Source organism: Impatiens glandulifera, chromosome 1 (genome assembly GCF_907164915.1).
Source record: "Impatiens glandulifera chromosome 1, dImpGla2.1, whole genome shotgun sequence".
Lineage (NCBI taxonomy): Eukaryota > Viridiplantae > Streptophyta > Magnoliopsida > Ericales > Balsaminaceae > Impatiens > Impatiens glandulifera.
The window spans coordinates 150976587-150995287 of record NC_061862.1 but is presented as its reverse complement, the minus strand read 5'-3'; the positions used below and the strand labels follow the sequence as shown (position 1 = coordinate 150995287).

At 31.3% G+C, this 18701-nt stretch overlaps 1 protein-coding gene across 1 annotated transcript; it reads right to left on the bottom strand.

The window, feature by feature from the left end:
- On the bottom strand, nt 1-498 carry LOC124910959. The gene has a single exon (XM_047451530.1). The coding sequence runs from the start codon at nt 496-498 to the stop codon at nt 67-69; it is 432 nt and encodes a 143-aa protein (XP_047307486.1). The 3' UTR covers nt 1-66.
- Nucleotides 499-18701: the final 18203 nt, after the last annotated feature.

The following is an 18701-nucleotide window of genomic DNA, read 5'->3' as shown; positions in this document are numbered from 1 at the left end:
AATTAATCTAGATTAATTAATTAATTAATTAAGGAAGGGTTATTATAGTTAAAAGATGGTTTTAATTTAATCTTCAAAACCAGTGTGTTTCCAAATGGCATCTCTAACCCTACTCAAGTCTCTTCCTTTGAGAGTCCTTCCGATTCCTTCGTGAACGGACAAAGACGCCACTCTCGTTCTCGCCAAGTACTCGTGAGGAGCAAGACCCATGATCCCTTCATCTTCATCGTCTTCATCGTCGAAGTTTTCTCCTGCCGGTTTCTTCGTCTTTCCCCAGTCTCTCGCCGGAATGTTCACCGGCAAAGATCTTCCTGCAGTATCCGACGTCGAAGTCTTCTTTGGAAATGGTTTCTTGATCGCCGGACGACGAGTACTTGAGGTGGGCGGAGTTGATTTCTTGGCCTGATCCGATGATGTGGTATAAGTGTGTGTCGGATTAATCCAGACATTGTCGAATTGGGTGTAGGGAGAATGGTAGTGATAACTCATGTTTCTCATGTCTTGTTTATGGTTTTTCTTTCTTACCTTTATAGAGAGAATTGAATGCGTAATGGATAAGATTTGCACAACGCTATTAATTTATTACAAGAGATGATGATTGATTTGATCCTTTGCTGTTTCTTTGGATCAATTGTTTTTTTATTTTCCTTATATTATATTTTTTAAAAGTTTCATAAATATAACACCCACTCTACACCACTAATCATGTCTATATATCATTTATATAAAAAAAAATCACATGGCCTTGTTTGATCTTTAGGATTTTGGGTATTTTTAAAGAATTATTTTTACAGAAGAAAGTCTTGTAGTGGATTTTAAACTTTCGGATTTGAGCTCTCTTAAATTTGATACCATTTTGAATTATCTCAATATAATATATATTATTTGTATTTATTATCTAATAGTAAATATTTAATACTTAAGTTTTTGTTAAGATTTATAAATTTAAAAGGTTGAATTTTGATGGGCGGTGAATGGTAAGAAAGGTAAAGTCAATACACGTTACGTTTATTATTTCAAAAGAAAAAAATATCCAAGTTAATTGGTTGTCTTGTCTATATATGACACGTGGACCATGATTAATCTATTTGAAAATCGAGGTTCACGCTTATGCTTACGTGGACCAATGACGGCCAAACTTTATCTCTCATCGGGAAACATTTGTCTAGTTCATATGAATCTTCCTTTTGTAATTTTTTTTAATAAACTTTTTTGTTTATAAAGGAGTAAGATAGATCAAGTTACCAGAACCATGGAAGAATTAAATATATTAAATTTGATTAAAAAAAACTTTAAATTAAAGAAACTCATACTTTGAATTTGAATTCATGATAGCTTGTTATAATTTAAAAATATATATATTTATTAATTAGTTAGATTGTAATCTTATCTTCTGGAATTAGTTTTTAAGATAATAAAATAGTCACCGAATAATACATTTGATTTTATACATTTAATGTGATATTTGATTTGATTCAGACATAATAACTTAATTAAGTACAATCTGTAATTGAAGTTAATTTGAATAACATATAAATTAATGAGTCCTAAATTTAAGTACAAATCTTATGACAAATTGTGTTTCAATCAATGCAAGGTTACCTTTAAAAAAAAAGAATTATGATATAACTTTTTTATAATATTACCCTCCAATTTCAATAATGTTACTAGGACTATTAATTTGATCACTTCAAAATATAATGGTAAATGTTAAATAAAACACATTGGCAATGGAAAAGGACAAAAAATATTATTTCATTTTAAGTTTTTTTGAGTAAACAAACTTAAAATGAAATAATTTTAGTTAAGTTGACTATTATATGGTAAGGGTTATATATATAATTATAATATATTTACTTAAATCTTTTCTCCGTACTATGGAAACTATATATTTTCAAAAAAAATTCAATCTTCTTACTTTTCATTTTTTGTATTGTCGTTTATTTTGTGACAACTTTATTAAGAGAATTTTAAAAAAATAATTATACCATAAAAAAATAAGGGAATGAAGAAGAAATAAATAAATAATGGGTTTAGATAAGCTCATTATTTTGGACCTCCAAATAATTATCAATAGTGTATTGTTTTGACCAATAATTGTAACAGTTAAAATATATTAATTACCACCAAACTTTACCAATGATGGGTATGTGAAAGCTCTAAAAGTCACATCAATTATTGACCCTTTCACAGGTTAATTATTAATTAACAATGCCTTTATCTATAATATATATACTCATGAATATCCATGATCATCACATTTGCATAATTAAAATATAAGATTCGTGATTACTTTGATAACAACTAGCTACAAACAAAAAATAAAAATTAGGTTGATTAAGTAGTCATTAACGACTAATCCTTACACATAGAGATTAGCTAATGCATGAAATTAATATCAATATTATTATGTCGTGTTTAATAAGCTAAGATTTTGTATTGAGCTTGTGTTTACGTAGAAAAAACACCCTTAATTGTCGTCTACTTATTAATTATAATTTGGGATTAATGCTAGTGACATAATAGGAATTTTTTAGTAATAATTAAGTTCATTAGCGTGTGCCGAGGGAAACAATATTTTAAGAATAGACAAGTAATGGTTGAATCATTATTAGGTGTACAGGATGATGATGTTTAAATAATATCCACTTAAGACACTTGTTTATTTGAAAATACCAAGGTTAAATGAGAATAAGTCCATAAATTTATTTTTTTATTTTTTTATTTTTTTTAATTGTCTGACTATTGATTTATACAGATATTGTACTTAATAAATTTATAGAAATATTTCAAGTTTAAAAAAAAAACTTTCAAAGTCCTCAAAAATCCTTTTCGGTGTAACTTTTTGTAAAAATGATAAATAATGTTTATAAAGTATTAATTAGCTGGTTTAAAAAATGCTAATTAATTTTAATAATTAATTTGTTAATTGTAGTTTGTAGCGAAATATGATAAATGTATTTGTTTGGACGTTGATTTTAACATGGAATGAAAGCGGTTTTGTTCTGGGAGACAAACAACTATATTTTGCTTCATCTAAAGTGGCTCTTTAGCCACTGGTTGAGGGTTTATTCATATGAGTTTTTTTATTTTATTATTGTTGAGTAAGGAATATCGGTAGATAAAGAGGCGACAAAGCTGAATTATCTAAATGTCAATTATTGAAGCATAGAATTAGAAAGGATGACATAGAGCCGTTAGACGTTCTTGAGAAATAAATGATAGCCTCCCTCTAGAGAATTGTAGTTGGTCATTATCTATTTCTCTTAAAAAGAAGATATTCTTGGCTCAAATTGAAGGTTTTTGAATGATCTTAAAATGCATATGGAAGAGTGTCATCAAGAATCACCCGACAAAGTAATGACCCCCAAAAAGCGTGAAATGTATGATAAGTATTGAGAGGATTCCACGAAGGAGGGTGGTGGCGGTGGTAGTGACATTTTTTGGTGGCAATGGTGAAAGCGCGAGAGGATGTAGGCAACAAAAGGGGAAGATGAAGTTAATCTCATTTGTTGATTCTGTTGATTTCCATCTTCTTGTTGAACTTCAAAATCAACCTCAACATTATCACCAAGATCAGTTTCAGTATTAGTATCATTTCCATGGCCTACAGCTTGACCCTGAGGAACATCATCATCACTATCTGAGTCTGAAGCTACATGTGGCATTGTCTCCTCAACATCATGAGACAACTCAAGACCAGAAAGGTCACGTATGTATGCATCAAGCTTTTCACCATCTTCAAAATTCTCAATAGTATGATCTTCAAGAAAAATACCACATCTCGGCTTCTCAAAACCTTCTTATCAACTGGGTCATAACACCTGTATCCCCACTTTTCATCAGCATATCCCAAAAATATGCATTGTCTAGTTTTTGCATCTAGCTTAGACCTCTCATCTTTTGGAACATGCACAAAAGCTCTGCAACCAAAAACACGTAAATAATCATAATTAACATCTTTACCTGACCAGACGCTTTCTGCACACTTATTATTCAATGGCTTGGAGGGAGAACGGTTGATCACATACACTGCAGTGCTCATGGCTTCAGCCCAGAAATGTTTAGCCAACCTGGCATGGGAGAGCATACTCCTCATCCGTTCCAACATTGTTCTGTTCATCCTCTCTGCCACACCATTTTGTTGTGGAGTCTTGGGCACAGTCTGTTCATGTCGAATACCATGCTCTTTGCAATAATCATCAAATGATCCTATGTACTCTCCCCCATTATCTGACCGCATCCTCATCAGTTTTCTTCCTGTCTCTCTTTCAACCAGCTTGTGAAAGACCTCAAACCTTGCTGCAACCTCATCCTTGGACTTTATAGCATAAGCCCAAACCTTCCTAGATGCATCGTCTATGAAGGTTACAAAATAGGAAGCACCGCCTATGGATTTAATCTTCATAGGACCACAAACATCTGTATGGACCAATTCAAGGACATTCTTTTTCAGTTCAACTTTTGACTTACTGAAGGAGACTCTGTTCTGCTTACCCTTCATGCAATGCTCACAATTTTCAAGATGAGCATCCTTGAGATTCAACAACTCATTCCTCTTGATCAAAACATTCAGCCCCTTTTCACTAATGTGACTTAATCTCTTGTGGCACAACTCAGAGGATGACTCCATTAAAACAGAATATGCCGCATCATAGACAATTTTCAAATTTGTCTTGTATAAGGAACAACGTTTCTTACCTCGTGCAATAACCAATGAACCCTTGCTTAGCTTTCATGCTCCACCACTGAAAACATTATGGTAGCCTCCATCATCGAGCTTACCTGCTGAAATCAAATTCATTCTCAAATCAGGAACATGTCTTACATCTCTCAATGTCAGGAAGCAGCCCATGTTTGTCTCAATTCTAACATCACCCAGACCAACTATCTTGGACACACCACTGTTACCCATGCGAACCTCACCATAATCACCAGCTTTGTAGGACTGGAAGTAACCTTTGTGTGGAGTTATATGGAATGAGGCACCTGTGTCAACAATCCATGCTGTTTCATTTGAAGATGTGCTAAGACAGGAGTCTTGACAGTTAGAAGCATATGTCAGTTCACCATCTGAAGCATAAGCAGATGTATCTGCACTCTGTTCTTTCTTTTCTCTGGGCTTCACTGTACCCTTCGCTTTATCATTTTTAAATTTCCAGCACTCATTTTTCCAGTGACCCATTTTGCCACAGTAATGGCAAGCACCATCCTTCTTTGGAGCTCTAGACTTGCTTCTAGACTTTCCCCTGCTCGAACCACTTCTATTATCTTTTGATCTTCCTCTATCAGCCACCAACATATCAGACTTAGAGGGTTTATCCCCCTTTCGATTCTCCTCATCAAGTAAGGAACTGGTGACAAATGCCATGTTGACTTTACCATTTGGTGCTGAGTTGCTGAGAGTGATAATAAGTGTCTCCCAACTTGCAGGCAAAGATCCAAGGACTAAAAGTGCTTGCACCTCATCATCAAAGTTTATCTTCATACTACTCAGCTGATTCAAAATATTTTGAAATTCATTCAAGTGCTCAACAATTGATTTATTATCAATGTACTTCAGATTCACCAGCCTTCGTACCAGTGCTGCTTTATTCCCTTCTGACCTCCCAGCATATAGAGCTTCAAGTTTGCTCCACACACCATACGCTGTAGTCTCATTCTCATCATGGTGCACAACATTTACACCAACCCAGGAACGAATAAAGCTGCAGGCCTTTCTATCTATCTTTTTCCAATCAGCCTCTTTTGTAGTCTCAGGTCTAACACTCTCATTTTCAATTGCTTCATTCAAATCATCTGAAACTCACAGATCACTGATCATCAGTTTCCATTGCCTGTAGTTTGTACCATTCAGACTCACCATATCAGGTCTAGATTTCCCCATTATTACTGCCTTAACAACTGACAAAAACACCAGCAAAGAAACCAGTTGATCTCTTCTATGAATTTCGCCAAATAATCAGCAAAGCACTATGCCATGCCCTGATGTTAAAACAGATAACCAATTAATAATGCTCTGATACCACTGTTGGGTTTTGCAACAGCAAAACTATGGATCTTCTTAGAAATCAAAACCTGTAGCAAATCAGATTCCAAATCGTCTATGACGATAAACAAATTACCAAGAACTGAAATAGCACAAAGCAATAAACGACAACAGAATATACGTGGTTCGGTCAAAATCGACCTACGTCCACGGGAGGGATAAGTTTCACTAAATCAAACAAATGTCAATAGTAGAAACTTACATGCCCTGCTCTCAAATGAAAGAAGTGATTACACTAGGAATGATTGGACTACTCCACAATCAAAAGCTCCCCCAATCTCTCACTCTGGATCAACCAAAGAACAAGAAGAAGAAGGAAACCAGAAAACCCTAGATCTGTAATTCACTCTCTCTCTATTTGCTCTGTTATGAGAAAAATACCCAAAAAAAGTATTTATACTCTAACCCGTTTTCTAAAAAGAAAACCCTGACCCGTTTACCCGGAATTTAAAAAACCCGCCCGTAATGGCAAGGAACACCAACAGTTAGACGTTCTTGAGAAATAAATGATAGCCTCCCTCTAGAGAATTGTAGTTGGTCATTATCTATTTCTCTTAAAAAGAAGATATTCTTGGCTCAAATTGAAGGTTTTTGAATGATCTTAAAATGCATATGGAAGAGTGTCATCAAGAATCACCCGACAAAGTAATGACCCCCAAAAAGCGTGAAATGTATGATAAGTATTGAAAGGATTCCACGAAGGAGGGTGGTGGCGGTGGTAGTGACATTTTTTGGTGGCAATGGTGAAAGCGCGAGAGGATGTAGGCAACAAAAGGGGAAGATGAAGTTAATCTCGTTACGTCGTAACACTTGAGGATCTCTACAATGGAATATCAAAAAAAGTTATCTCTTTTTCGTAACTTAATTTGAATTAAATGCAAAGGTAAAGGTCAAAATCTGTATGAATATGTAATAAATAAAACATTATAAAAGTGAAAGGTTTATTTGTAAAGACTTAAGTTTGTTAAGGACTTAATTATATATTATGTTGATATAAATGAATAGGCTACTTTAAGAGAGGGTCACATTTTTGTCTATTCTCTCTTCTTTCCAGTCCTAAATCTCTCGATCTCATAATTTTCATATGGTATTAGAGCTTTATTATTTTGAAATCAAGAAGGACATGAAAAGATAATAGGAAAAACATTTGATTCCGATAGTGATTCGTCATTCTCCTCGGCCAACAGTTCAAACGAATAAAGTATTCAACCATCCGAAGAAATTACTCAACAATTAAAATGGCCGTGAAGAAAAAGCACGACTCTAATGATTCGTTTACGATTAGGAGCTCGCAATCCAGGAAGCATTATTGGCACAACAACATTCAACGGTGGAAACTACACCGGTTGGAGTAGTGATATCGGGTTAGCATTGGAAGCAAAGTCAAAATTAGGGTTCATAGACAAATCATTAGTGGCTTTAAAAGATGTTGAACAATTTGATCGGTAGAGAAAAGTAGATTACTTAGTAAGATCTTGGATCTTGAACACTATTTCTGAAGAAATAAAGGTTAACTATTCATCAACTACAACTGTGTTGGATTTGTGGAATGATATCAAAGAGCAATATCAAGAAAATAATAGCCCATAATCTTTTCAGATTCAGAAATCAATGAACAATCTACGACAAGGTACTCTTTCAATTGAAAGATATTATTCAAAGATTAAGAAACTATGGGATGAGCTCATGGTCTTGGAGCCATTACCATGTTGTGATTGTGATCCAATAACACATTGCTGTTGTAGAATGATAAAACTTGTAGTTCAACATGACACATCTAATAAACTCACACAGTTTCTTATGGGTCTAAATGACTAGTTTCATCATGTGAGACAACAAATACTCCTTGTGGATCAAAAACCAGACGTATGTGATGTTGTTGAGTATAAAAAGGCAATGGGAAGTTCATTCATTAATGACAAAACAAACTGAAAACTTTGCTATGCTAATGAAGGATAATTTAGACCAACAAATGGGACAATATATGGGAAGAAATAATAACTACATAGGAGGAAGATAGTCTACCAACAAAAATAATAACTAAGGAGTAATCATACTGCACTTATTTCAATTGAGGGACATAATCAAAATTATAGTGTAGTGTTGAGCCACTGGAGGATTATCCTTATGAGTCCAGGTCCACTAAAACTGAAATCATTTTGACCAATACTTGTTGGCAAGTTACCTAAGGCCCAAGGTATGTACAAAAAGGAGGAAGCCTCCAATTATTGAGTCCTCACACTGATTTTGAAAATGATGACTTTAATGAAAAAGAGAAAGAAAGGAGAAATTATTCGTCAACATAAAAGAGATAGGTAAATTGGTTTTTGAAAAATCTAAAACTAAAGCTGAAAAGTTTGAAGGCTCGCTAAAGACCTTCCATGAAGGTGAACGAAGATTAAACTATCTATATTCGACAGTTTAAAAAAATGAAACCTGCTAAATTATGTTTGCTGGATTGGCTATATTGGGTAACTAATAAAATGAAATTTGTTCAATTGGACTTTAAGAAAATTTATATTGGGTAGTTGAAAAAATAGAGTTTGCTGAATTGGATTTGCTGAAAATAGTATTAGTGTATGATTGTAACTCGATATTTTATTGACTTATTTTTGTTAAAGTGAAACTTTGCCTAGTGTGCTACATTTTTTTTTGGACGATCTCTACTTTAAACTCAAACTCAGGTAATGGCTTAATTAGTGCGTATAAGGAGAAGTCCAAACCTATAATGTGATTAGACATGTATCATTTTGTTTCTATGACATTCATGTATGTTACTTCATATATCATAAATCTAAAAAAAGGGAACCATAAACAACTCTCAATAAAGGTACCAAACTAAAGTGTTAGTTTAAAAAAATAAAACTAAACAAATCTTTATCAAAATATATTTTTTGGTGTTTTATATTCTTTTTTAGTTTTGTTTTTAAATACAAGTAATGAATATAAATGCAATAAACAGAAATATATTTTTGGTCTTTTATTGAAAATATTTTTTAAAACTATTTTGGAATTAATTCAAACATTTAAAAATAAAAAAAGTAAACAAAAATTAAAAAGAACAAACAATTAAATTGGCCCTTGACGAGCTTGTGGATGATGTGTTGGAAGGTCCGGATAGGGGTCAATTCGGGCGCGGACTGAGGCACGCAAGTGTGAGCAAAGGAACCGTGTTTGAAGCACAAGGGGGCTTGGTCTGGTTGGTGGAGGTCATATATTGAAATGAAAAGGTGAATGGTAATCTTAAGTTCGAATTCTAAGGAAGGCATTATTTTTGATAACCGGGAAAGGGCTTAGTTAGTATTAGATGGAGTATTAGTTAAACATAGCGTTGGTGCAGCAGTTCGAGGCCAAAATACAATTTTAAATTTTTTTCTTTTACCAACTCCAAATCAAGCTGACTTAATTCTAAACCAACATACATGAAAATGCAGCCTTCCAATACTAAACCAAATATTTAAAGAACATAGAACATGTAGTTTTCTTAAAAAATTAAAACGTGATTTTTTTAATATCAGAGTTCTGGAATTTTTCATGTACACAAAATCTTTTTAATCTCTTTAAAAGGGATTTATAATATGTTTATCATATTTAGAATCATGAAAAACCTTCCAAAGTTGGTTTTGTACTCCTAATTGGGGAGACCCAACTTAGTGTGGGCTTTATTTAGGCCCAGAATATATAATGTGAATGAATATTATATTTTATTTAGGTTAACTGGGTTTTGAGAACAACAAAAGAGAGAACAAAGTAAAAACAAATTCAAAAGTTTGAGGTAACAGCTAGAGAAGAATTATGTTTATTGGAGTTTGCACCGTTTGATCGACTTAAAACGTTGACAGCTTGTTGATTATTTCTAGAGCTATATTCTAAACGGTGAAGATTTGTTTTCGGAATCTTCTAAGTTAGTTGAAATGAAACCAGAATATACATAATTGATAAGGTTGGTTGATCTTATTCTTTCTGCTCTTTGTTGTTATTTGCAAATATTGTTGTGTGATCTTGATGCAATTGATTAGAATCTAGTTTGATTATATCTAGAGTGAACCATATCTGTAACTTTGTTGATGATAGTGGATTGTTAAGTGGTCTGATTGGTCCCGTGGTTTTACTCTCAATTTAAAGAGAGGTTTTCCACGCTAAAACGTGTCTTGCATTGTCGTTTTGATTCCATTATGTTTTGCTCATTTCTTATGCTCGATAAATTGGGAAAGTGTTCTGTTTTGAATAGTACATTTTCCATCAAAGTGGTATCAAAGCTTGGTTTTATTTGAGTATAAGGATGGAGACTAACACATCTAGAATGATGAGCTTGAATTATTCCAATTATAATATCTAGAAGGCTAAATGTAATATTTATTGTATGAGAATAGTTTTTATTTGTCAGTGTTCTCTTCAGTTAAGTTTGTAGAAAAAAAGTGTGGATGATTGGAATTTTTTGCACAAACAAGTATGTGGTTATATTCGTCAATGGGTTGATGAGAATGTTCTGAACCATGTGATTTCTATTACTGATGCTCATACTCTTTGAACTAAACTTGAAGAATTATATGAGAGAAAGACAGATAATAATAAACTATTTTTGATAAAACAATTGATGTCCTTAAGGTATCAAGTTGGTTCTCCGATGATTGACCACTTGAATACTTTTATGGAAATTATTAATCAATTGGAGGCGATGAAACTCAATTTTGATGACGAGATACACGGCTTATGTTTACATCGTACTCTACCTAATTAATGAGAGACTTTTAGAACAACTCTATCTAATTCTGTTCCAAATGGTGTTCTCTCAATAAATTTAGTACAATATAGTGTGTTGAATGAAGATATAAGACGAAAGACACAAGACTGTTCTTTACAATTTGAGGTCTTCGTTATAGAATTTAGGGGGAGACGTCAATGGCGAGATGTAAGTAATCATAGCAAATCTCGTGGGGCTTTTAATAAGTGGACAAATGTTGAGTGTCATTATTGTGGCCTAAAGGGCATATCAATAAAAAAAATTAAAGAAGGACAACAAGAAGAAAACTCAGAACACAACCACTACTTCTAACCACAAAGAAGGTAAAAATCATGATGATATTGCTATTGTCGATGATTTCCTTACTGTTTGTTATAGTGATGTTGAAAATGTTAATGTGTCTTGTGATGAGATTGATTGGATTGTCGACAGTGGTGTTTTACTCATGCTACATCACGATAAGATTTTTTCTCAACATATTAGGCTGGTGATTTTGGTATTGCTCGTATGGGAAATAATGATCAAGCTCAAGTGGTTGGAATTGGGTATGTTTGTGTTGATATGGACAATGACACTTTTCTTGTTCTAAAACAAGTTAAGCATATTCCTAATATTCGCTTCAATCTTTTATCGGTTGGAAGATTGGATTATGAACGCTTCTGTAATTATTTTTCCGGTGGTGAATGGAAGCTTAAAAGGGGATAATGGTTGTTGTTAAAGGTAAGAGACTTTCGAATTTGTATATTGTTCGTTTTAGAATATCTAAATGTTACATCAACACTTGTGAAGCTGATTCTTCTTCTGAGTTGTGGCACAAACGTTTGGCTTATATTAGTGAGAAAAACTTAGTTATATTGTCTAAGAAGAATGTGCTATGTGGGGTTTTAAATGTGTATTTGAATAGATGTTCAGATTGTTTAGATGGAAAATAAAGACGAGTGTCATTTATATCATCTAAATCGAAAAGAAAGTCAGAATTACTAGACTTGGTGCATTCTGATGTATGTGGGTCAATGAAGTCAAGATCACTTGGTGGTGCATACTACTTTGTAATCTTCATTGATGATTATTCCCGAAAGGTTTAGAACTATACATTGAAGACAGAAGATCAAGTGCTAAACACGTTCAAAGTGTTTCAAGCCTCAGTTGAGAAGGAAACTAGAAAAAAAAGTGAAATGTATTCGAATGGATAACGGGGGAGAGTACATTGGATCTTTTTTATGAGTATTGTAGACAGTAAGGTATTCGTCAAAAAAAATTGCCTCCAAAAATACCACAGTTAAATGAGTTGGCTGAAAAAATGAATAGGACACTAGTGAAAAAGGTGAGATGTATACTTTCACAAGCAAAGTTGCCAAAATACTTTTGGGGTGAAGCATTAAGTATAGTGGTACATGCGTTAAATCTCACGCCATGTGTTCCTTTGAACTTTGATGTGCCAAACCATGTTTGGAGAGGTAAAACTATCTTTTATGATCATCTTAGAGTATTTGGGAGTATGCCTTATGTGCATGTTCCCAAAGATGAGAGGTCAAAGTTTGAATATAAGACCAAGAAGTGTGTGTTTGTCAGCTATGGAGTGAATGAGTTTGAATTTCGTTTTTTTATCCGGTTAATAATAATAAGCTTATTCTTAACCGCGATGTTGTATTTATGAAGGATTGTACAATTGAAGACATCGACAAGGTATAAAAGGTTATTCCATATCAAGTAAATGAGAAAATGATTGAAATGAATTCAATTCCAATTACTCCTAACTTGATTCGCACTTACAACGATCAAACTGAAAATCAAGGTATGGGTATACATTATGGTAATCTTTTAAATACTAATGATTTTGTTGATGTTGATTTTAAATAGTGAAGTTAATGCTGGAAATGACAATCAACAAGGGAATGAAAATGTTGATGAGTCAATTTCTTCAATGAACCAAGACGGTCTACTTGAGAGAGACGTCCTTCAGTTAGATACCCATCAAATGAGTATACATTTTTCACTGATGCTGAAGAGCCTGAGAGTTTTCAAGAAGTATTAAAAAGTGAAAATAAAAAGAAATGGATGGATGCCATGGAGGATGATATGCAATCTCTTCGTGTGAATATCACTTTTTATTTATAATCACTTTAAGTAACTTATTTTAATTTATGTCATTACTTAATTAATTAATTTATCGAATTCTAGAATAATATGATATATATTGTCATTATAACTAATATAAAATTATGATAAAATAATATAAAAAAAATTCATTGAAAATAATATTATAAGATTAGTGGATAGTTGATGCACAAAAAGATTGAAGAATATGCATTTACTCATTTTATTGGTAGAACCTAAATATAATTATTATAAATTTATTTTGGTCTAGTACAGGCATAATTACGGAATTATTGACTGAAATTAGTTAATGATATCTCCATTATATATAAAGGTTGTGGTCCGCCTCTTAGTGGAGTTTTTAAGGTTTTGGTCTGCCTCTTGGTGAAGGTTTATCAGGTTTTGGTCTGTCACTTGGTGAAGGTTTATCAGGTTTTGGTCTGTCTCTTAGTGGATGTTCATCAAATTTTGGTCCTTCTCTTATTATATATTTATTAAGTGTTGGTCCGTCTCTTGGTGGAGGTTCATCATGTTTTGGTCCGCCTCTTAGTGGATATTCATCAGGTTTTGGTACACCTCTTAGTGGAGGTTTATCAGGTTTTGGTACGCCTCTTAGTGGAGGTAAATCAGGTTTTGGTCTGCCTCTTAGTGGAGGTTCATCCGGTTTTGGTTCACCGTGTTCATTAAGATTTGGTCCGGCTCTTGGTAGAAGTTCATAAGGATTTTGTATGCCTCTTAGTGGAGGTTCATCAGGTTTTGGTCCGCCTCTTGGTGGAGGTTCATCAGGTTTTGGTCCTTCTCTTGGTAGAGGTTCATCAAATTTTAGTTTGCCTCTTGGTGAAGGTTCATCTGGTTTTGGTTCGCCTCTTGGTGGGGATTCATCCAGTTTTGGCCCGCCTCTTGGTGGGGGTTCATCCAATTTTGTCCCGCCTCTTGGTGGGGGTTCATCAGGTTTTGGTCCGCCTATTGGTGGGGGTTCATTAGGTTTTGGTCCGCCTATTGGTGGGGTTTCATCAAGTTTTGGTCCACCATGTTCATTAGGATTTGGTCCGCGTCTTGGTAGAGTTCATCAGGTTTTAGATCGCCTGTTGGTGAAGGTTCATTCGGTTTTGGCCCGCCTCTTGGTGGGGGTTCATCTGGTTCTAACCCGTCTCTTGGTGGAGGTTCATCGGGTTTTGTCCCGCCTCTTGGGGGGTTCATCGGGTTTTGGCCCGCCTCTTGGTGCATGTTCATCCGATTTTGTTGAAAGTTCATCAGGTTTTGGTCCGCCTTTTATTGGAGGTTCAACAACTGGGACACGATCATTGATCGAAGAAAGACCATCATCTATATTCATCTTATTATCGATGTCATCAATGGTAAATGAATGTTCAGGTACGAACCAATCTTCATTGTTGGTTAACTCTCTAACATATGCTAATGAAACATTTAAAAAACAGGATAAAAGAAAATATTTTGTTTCATTCATCGTTAAGTTTGTAGATTTCAAATATTTAGCTAGTACCTCTATATTTATATATGATTATTATATTCGACTTGTTACCATTTTATTATTATTTGTTTAGATGTTTATTTTATAATCTATATATTTTTTTATAAATAAAGAGAATTACACGAATCTACTTAAAATTATAACTTTCCAATGATTAATTATAGTTCAATGAGCGATTTTCAATTTTTCAAACAAATATGAAGTTAAATTAAAATTTAATTAATAAGAATATTAATGTTTGATTATTGAATAAAATAAAGTATTGAAATAATAAAATTCAAATTAAATCAAAGGAGATTTAATTGTGGTGTTTAAAAATTTTAAAAAAAAATATTTATTCTGTTCGACCACTCTTTATTCTCAAATAATAGCATGACCACATCTTGTTAAAGTCATTTTAATCAAAATAAATAATTATACCTGATAAATGTGGTAGACAAAAAGTATATAATAAATATTTCAATTATCTTATAAATTTTAATACTCCTTTTAAAATTATTTATACCACAAATAAAATAATGAGAGTATTTTTTTACATGTATTTTATGACCCATAAAAAATACTATTATATTTTATTTGTATTTTTGTTATTATTTAAAAACTAATAAGATATTACGGTCATTACTCACATTTCAATTTAAAATAATTTTTTTAAGTGAAATTTGAACTCAATACATTTATTTTCTTATTTAATACTATTATTGTTTTCAAATTTTGTTTTAAAGATATCAATAAAGAAATAGTCTAAAATGTGTTTTATTCTTAAATAGATTATGTAAATATTACAATAATTTTATTTATAAAAACAATTAATTTATTAGAAAACTATACAATGCAGAATATAACTTTACAAAAATGTTTTAATAGGAACAATGATTCATTTATAAACCTAAGTTTAACAACTTAATATTTATATCAGCTAAAAATTAAGTATATTATTTTAAATATCACATATTTTTCTTTTTATCATTTAAATTTAAATTCTTATAAAAGAATTACATGTTCAATTATATTATATTTTTAATTTAATTTTTAGTGTTATTGATTAAATTAAATTTATTTTCTAATATAAAATTGAAAGACAAGTTTCTAATTAAAATAAAATATGTTTCAAAAAATATACCTATAACATTTTTAATTTTATTTTTAATTGTTTCAAGTTTATGATCGAGTCAACCTACAATTCAATACAAATATCTATTTTGTCTCACATATATATCCGAATTAACCACAGCTCTCGACCCGACAATCTTAGCAATTTAAATTTAAACCTCATTATATCTAGACACTTTGAAATTAAGCATCATCATATATATATATATATATATATATATATATATATATATATATATATATATATATATATATTAATTAGTTAAAAAGTTGAACTTATGTGATTAAGAATATTTTGCGTTTATCAAATTTGGTTTTGAATTTATAATATAAAATCTTATTAGTTTAGTTAGTTAAAGAATTATATTTGTTTTTGTTAGGTTGTAAGTTCGAAATATACATATAACACTTTTAATTTTAACCGTTTTAAGTTTATGAGCGGGTCAACCCACAATCCGACTCAACTTATTCATTTACTTTCACATATATATTCAAATTAATTACAACTATCGACCCGGCAGGCAATTCAGACACTTTGAAATTAAATATTATATATATATTTATATATTTATTTGTAATTTATATTTAAATTTTTTAACTGAAATTAAAGTATATTAAGGTAGAATGTTTAAACATATTTAAAGAAAATATAGTTATTAATTAAGATTTGAAATTTAAAAATAAATAGTCTAAATAGTTTTTTTTTCATTATTAGTGGTTTGAAGAGATATGTGTTTTTATTTTTTATAAAAATTCCGTATAATTGAGACAAACAAAATTATTATTATGTATCTCCTTTATATAATAATTAGTCTCTTTATTTATAAATTCGAAATGGTTGATTTTTTTTTATTATTATTATTATCTATATAATTCATTTTCCTTTTTCTATGTTAACTTTGTTTATGTGATTTGTATCTTTAAAGATTATCAAAAATTTTGTTGTACAAAATCAGTTGCATTTCAAAACATTTGATAAAGAAATGTCGAATCTTGAATTTCAAGATCTCTAGAACGCAACATTTTACCAACACATATTTTCCGTTGTTCATCCATGTACATTACCTGTGATTTTGATTTATTTCAACTTTATTATTAGATAGATTAATTTGTCTGATATCATTTAATGGGTACAGAACCAATTTTGGATCTATTTGAAGCAACATGCACACTTAAAATTAAAGAGTTTAATTAAAAAATACCAAACTAGTTTGGTGTATAATTTACCATTTTTTATAATAAAAGTTACATCACATTATATTAATATAAAAATGGGCGGATTTATGTTAGGGTTTAGTTCTGGTCGAGCCTAAATTTTATTTTATTTTTTTTACAGTAAAAATGTGACATGACCTCTATTTCCTTAATTTTTTCAATTTAATTCATTATTTATTTCTCTAATTCATAGAAAATAGAAAGAAAAAAACCTACACTTATTTACTCATTTTATCCATAACGTTTTTGTTATTTTCTCAAACTTCCTCAACTTATTTTCAAGTCCACCCCAACTCAAATTTCTAGATCCGTCCCTACTCTCATGATGTGCGGTTAAAAATAAAATAAAAACAAAACACATTTTAGTCATGACTTCGAGGAAGGATGACAACCCTCGAATTCTCTAGCCAAAGAGCGCACAGTGAAAACAACGAAATGTGAAATAAAGATTATGAAACAAGTAAGGATGCGGAAAAAGCCTATGTTCCATTGATTGTCTTTTGACGAGTCAATGTAACTATGAGATTCGAGCAAGATGCTCTCTAAATGGATCTTTCTCAAATCTTTCGTAAGCTTAAAATTCTAATGTTTAAAATGGAGCTTGTGGTAGATGAGCGTCCAAACTCAGAACCATGTTATCAACGGAGGCGATGTCTCGTCTCGGGTAGAGGTCATGTGCAAGAACCTAAGACCTTAAGAAAAAAATCATATAAAACAAGACTATTGTTGTTTGAGATATTGAAATCACCACTTGTGTTTATCTAAAATCTTATCAAGTTTTCTTAAAAGCAAAAACAAATATCCACAATTATATCAAATATACCCTAGTCATAAAAAAAGGCAAGAAAATGAAAATACTCAAAAAAGTTGAGATATTGAAATCATAATTTGTTGTTTATCTTGATCCTTGTCTAAATTGTAAATGCAATAACAAAAATATAACGATTCTATCAGATATATCATGAGTATAAAGAAAAGCCCATAAGGATTTAGAGTTCAAAGCACGTTAACTTCTAATGTCGATAAGTAAGACTAAACCTCATGGCACGTTATTGAAAGATTAACCGTAGTCTGAACTTCAAAACGATGTTAAAGCAAACAAAACTCTTGAAGAAAACTCAAGACAAAGCATTTGTGCAAGAGACCGAACTCATAATCGACGACCTTTCATCTCGAAAAACATCATTTGCATGTAGACTCCCTTTGAAGCACCTGAAGAACGATGTGTGAAGCTAGTTTCTAAAAATGTTTCAATCTAACGTCATTAAACCATTGAAGAAATAGAAAAGACGCTAACACCTAAAGGGCTGACATGGTTTAACTCATTGCTTGAACGTAGACTATAATCATAAGACCCTATGTCTCTACTATGTGCATTTTATTTGAAAATTAAATGAACGACTGTAACCAACAAATTTAAATGGCTAAAATTAAGTTCAAGCTTTAAATAGCAATTTTGTCGACATTTATTTATTTTTTCAATAAAGTCATACATTTTTTTTTCAATAATATTATACCATTTTTATTAAGTCTTAATAAAATAAAAAAGAATGCTCACCTTGCTAAAAACTAGTTTATATTATAAAAAATGAATAATTAAAAATGTGAATTTGTCTTGTTCCATTCCTATTAATTAAAATGAGACTTATAACTTTTGTTTGAGTTTGTAAATATAATATATATATATATATATATATATATATATATATATATATATATATATATATATATATATATATATATATATATATATATATATATATATATATATATATATATATATATATATATATATATATATATCAAAAGATTTTAAAAATCTTAATATAAGAAGATAAAATCCATATCCTATTTACATATTATAATATTGTATATCCTCTATATATAATAAATAAGAAAAGCCTAGTATTGAAATATTGGCCCATTAGTATATATCCAAAGCCCACATATAATAAACCCTAGATATATATATAACCTTTCTAGTTGCCTGC

Coding starts and splice junctions, on each gene's coding strand:
- LOC124910959 (XM_047451530.1), bottom strand. CDS start 498: ATGAGAAACATGAGTTATCACTACCATTCTCCCTACACCCAATTCGAC.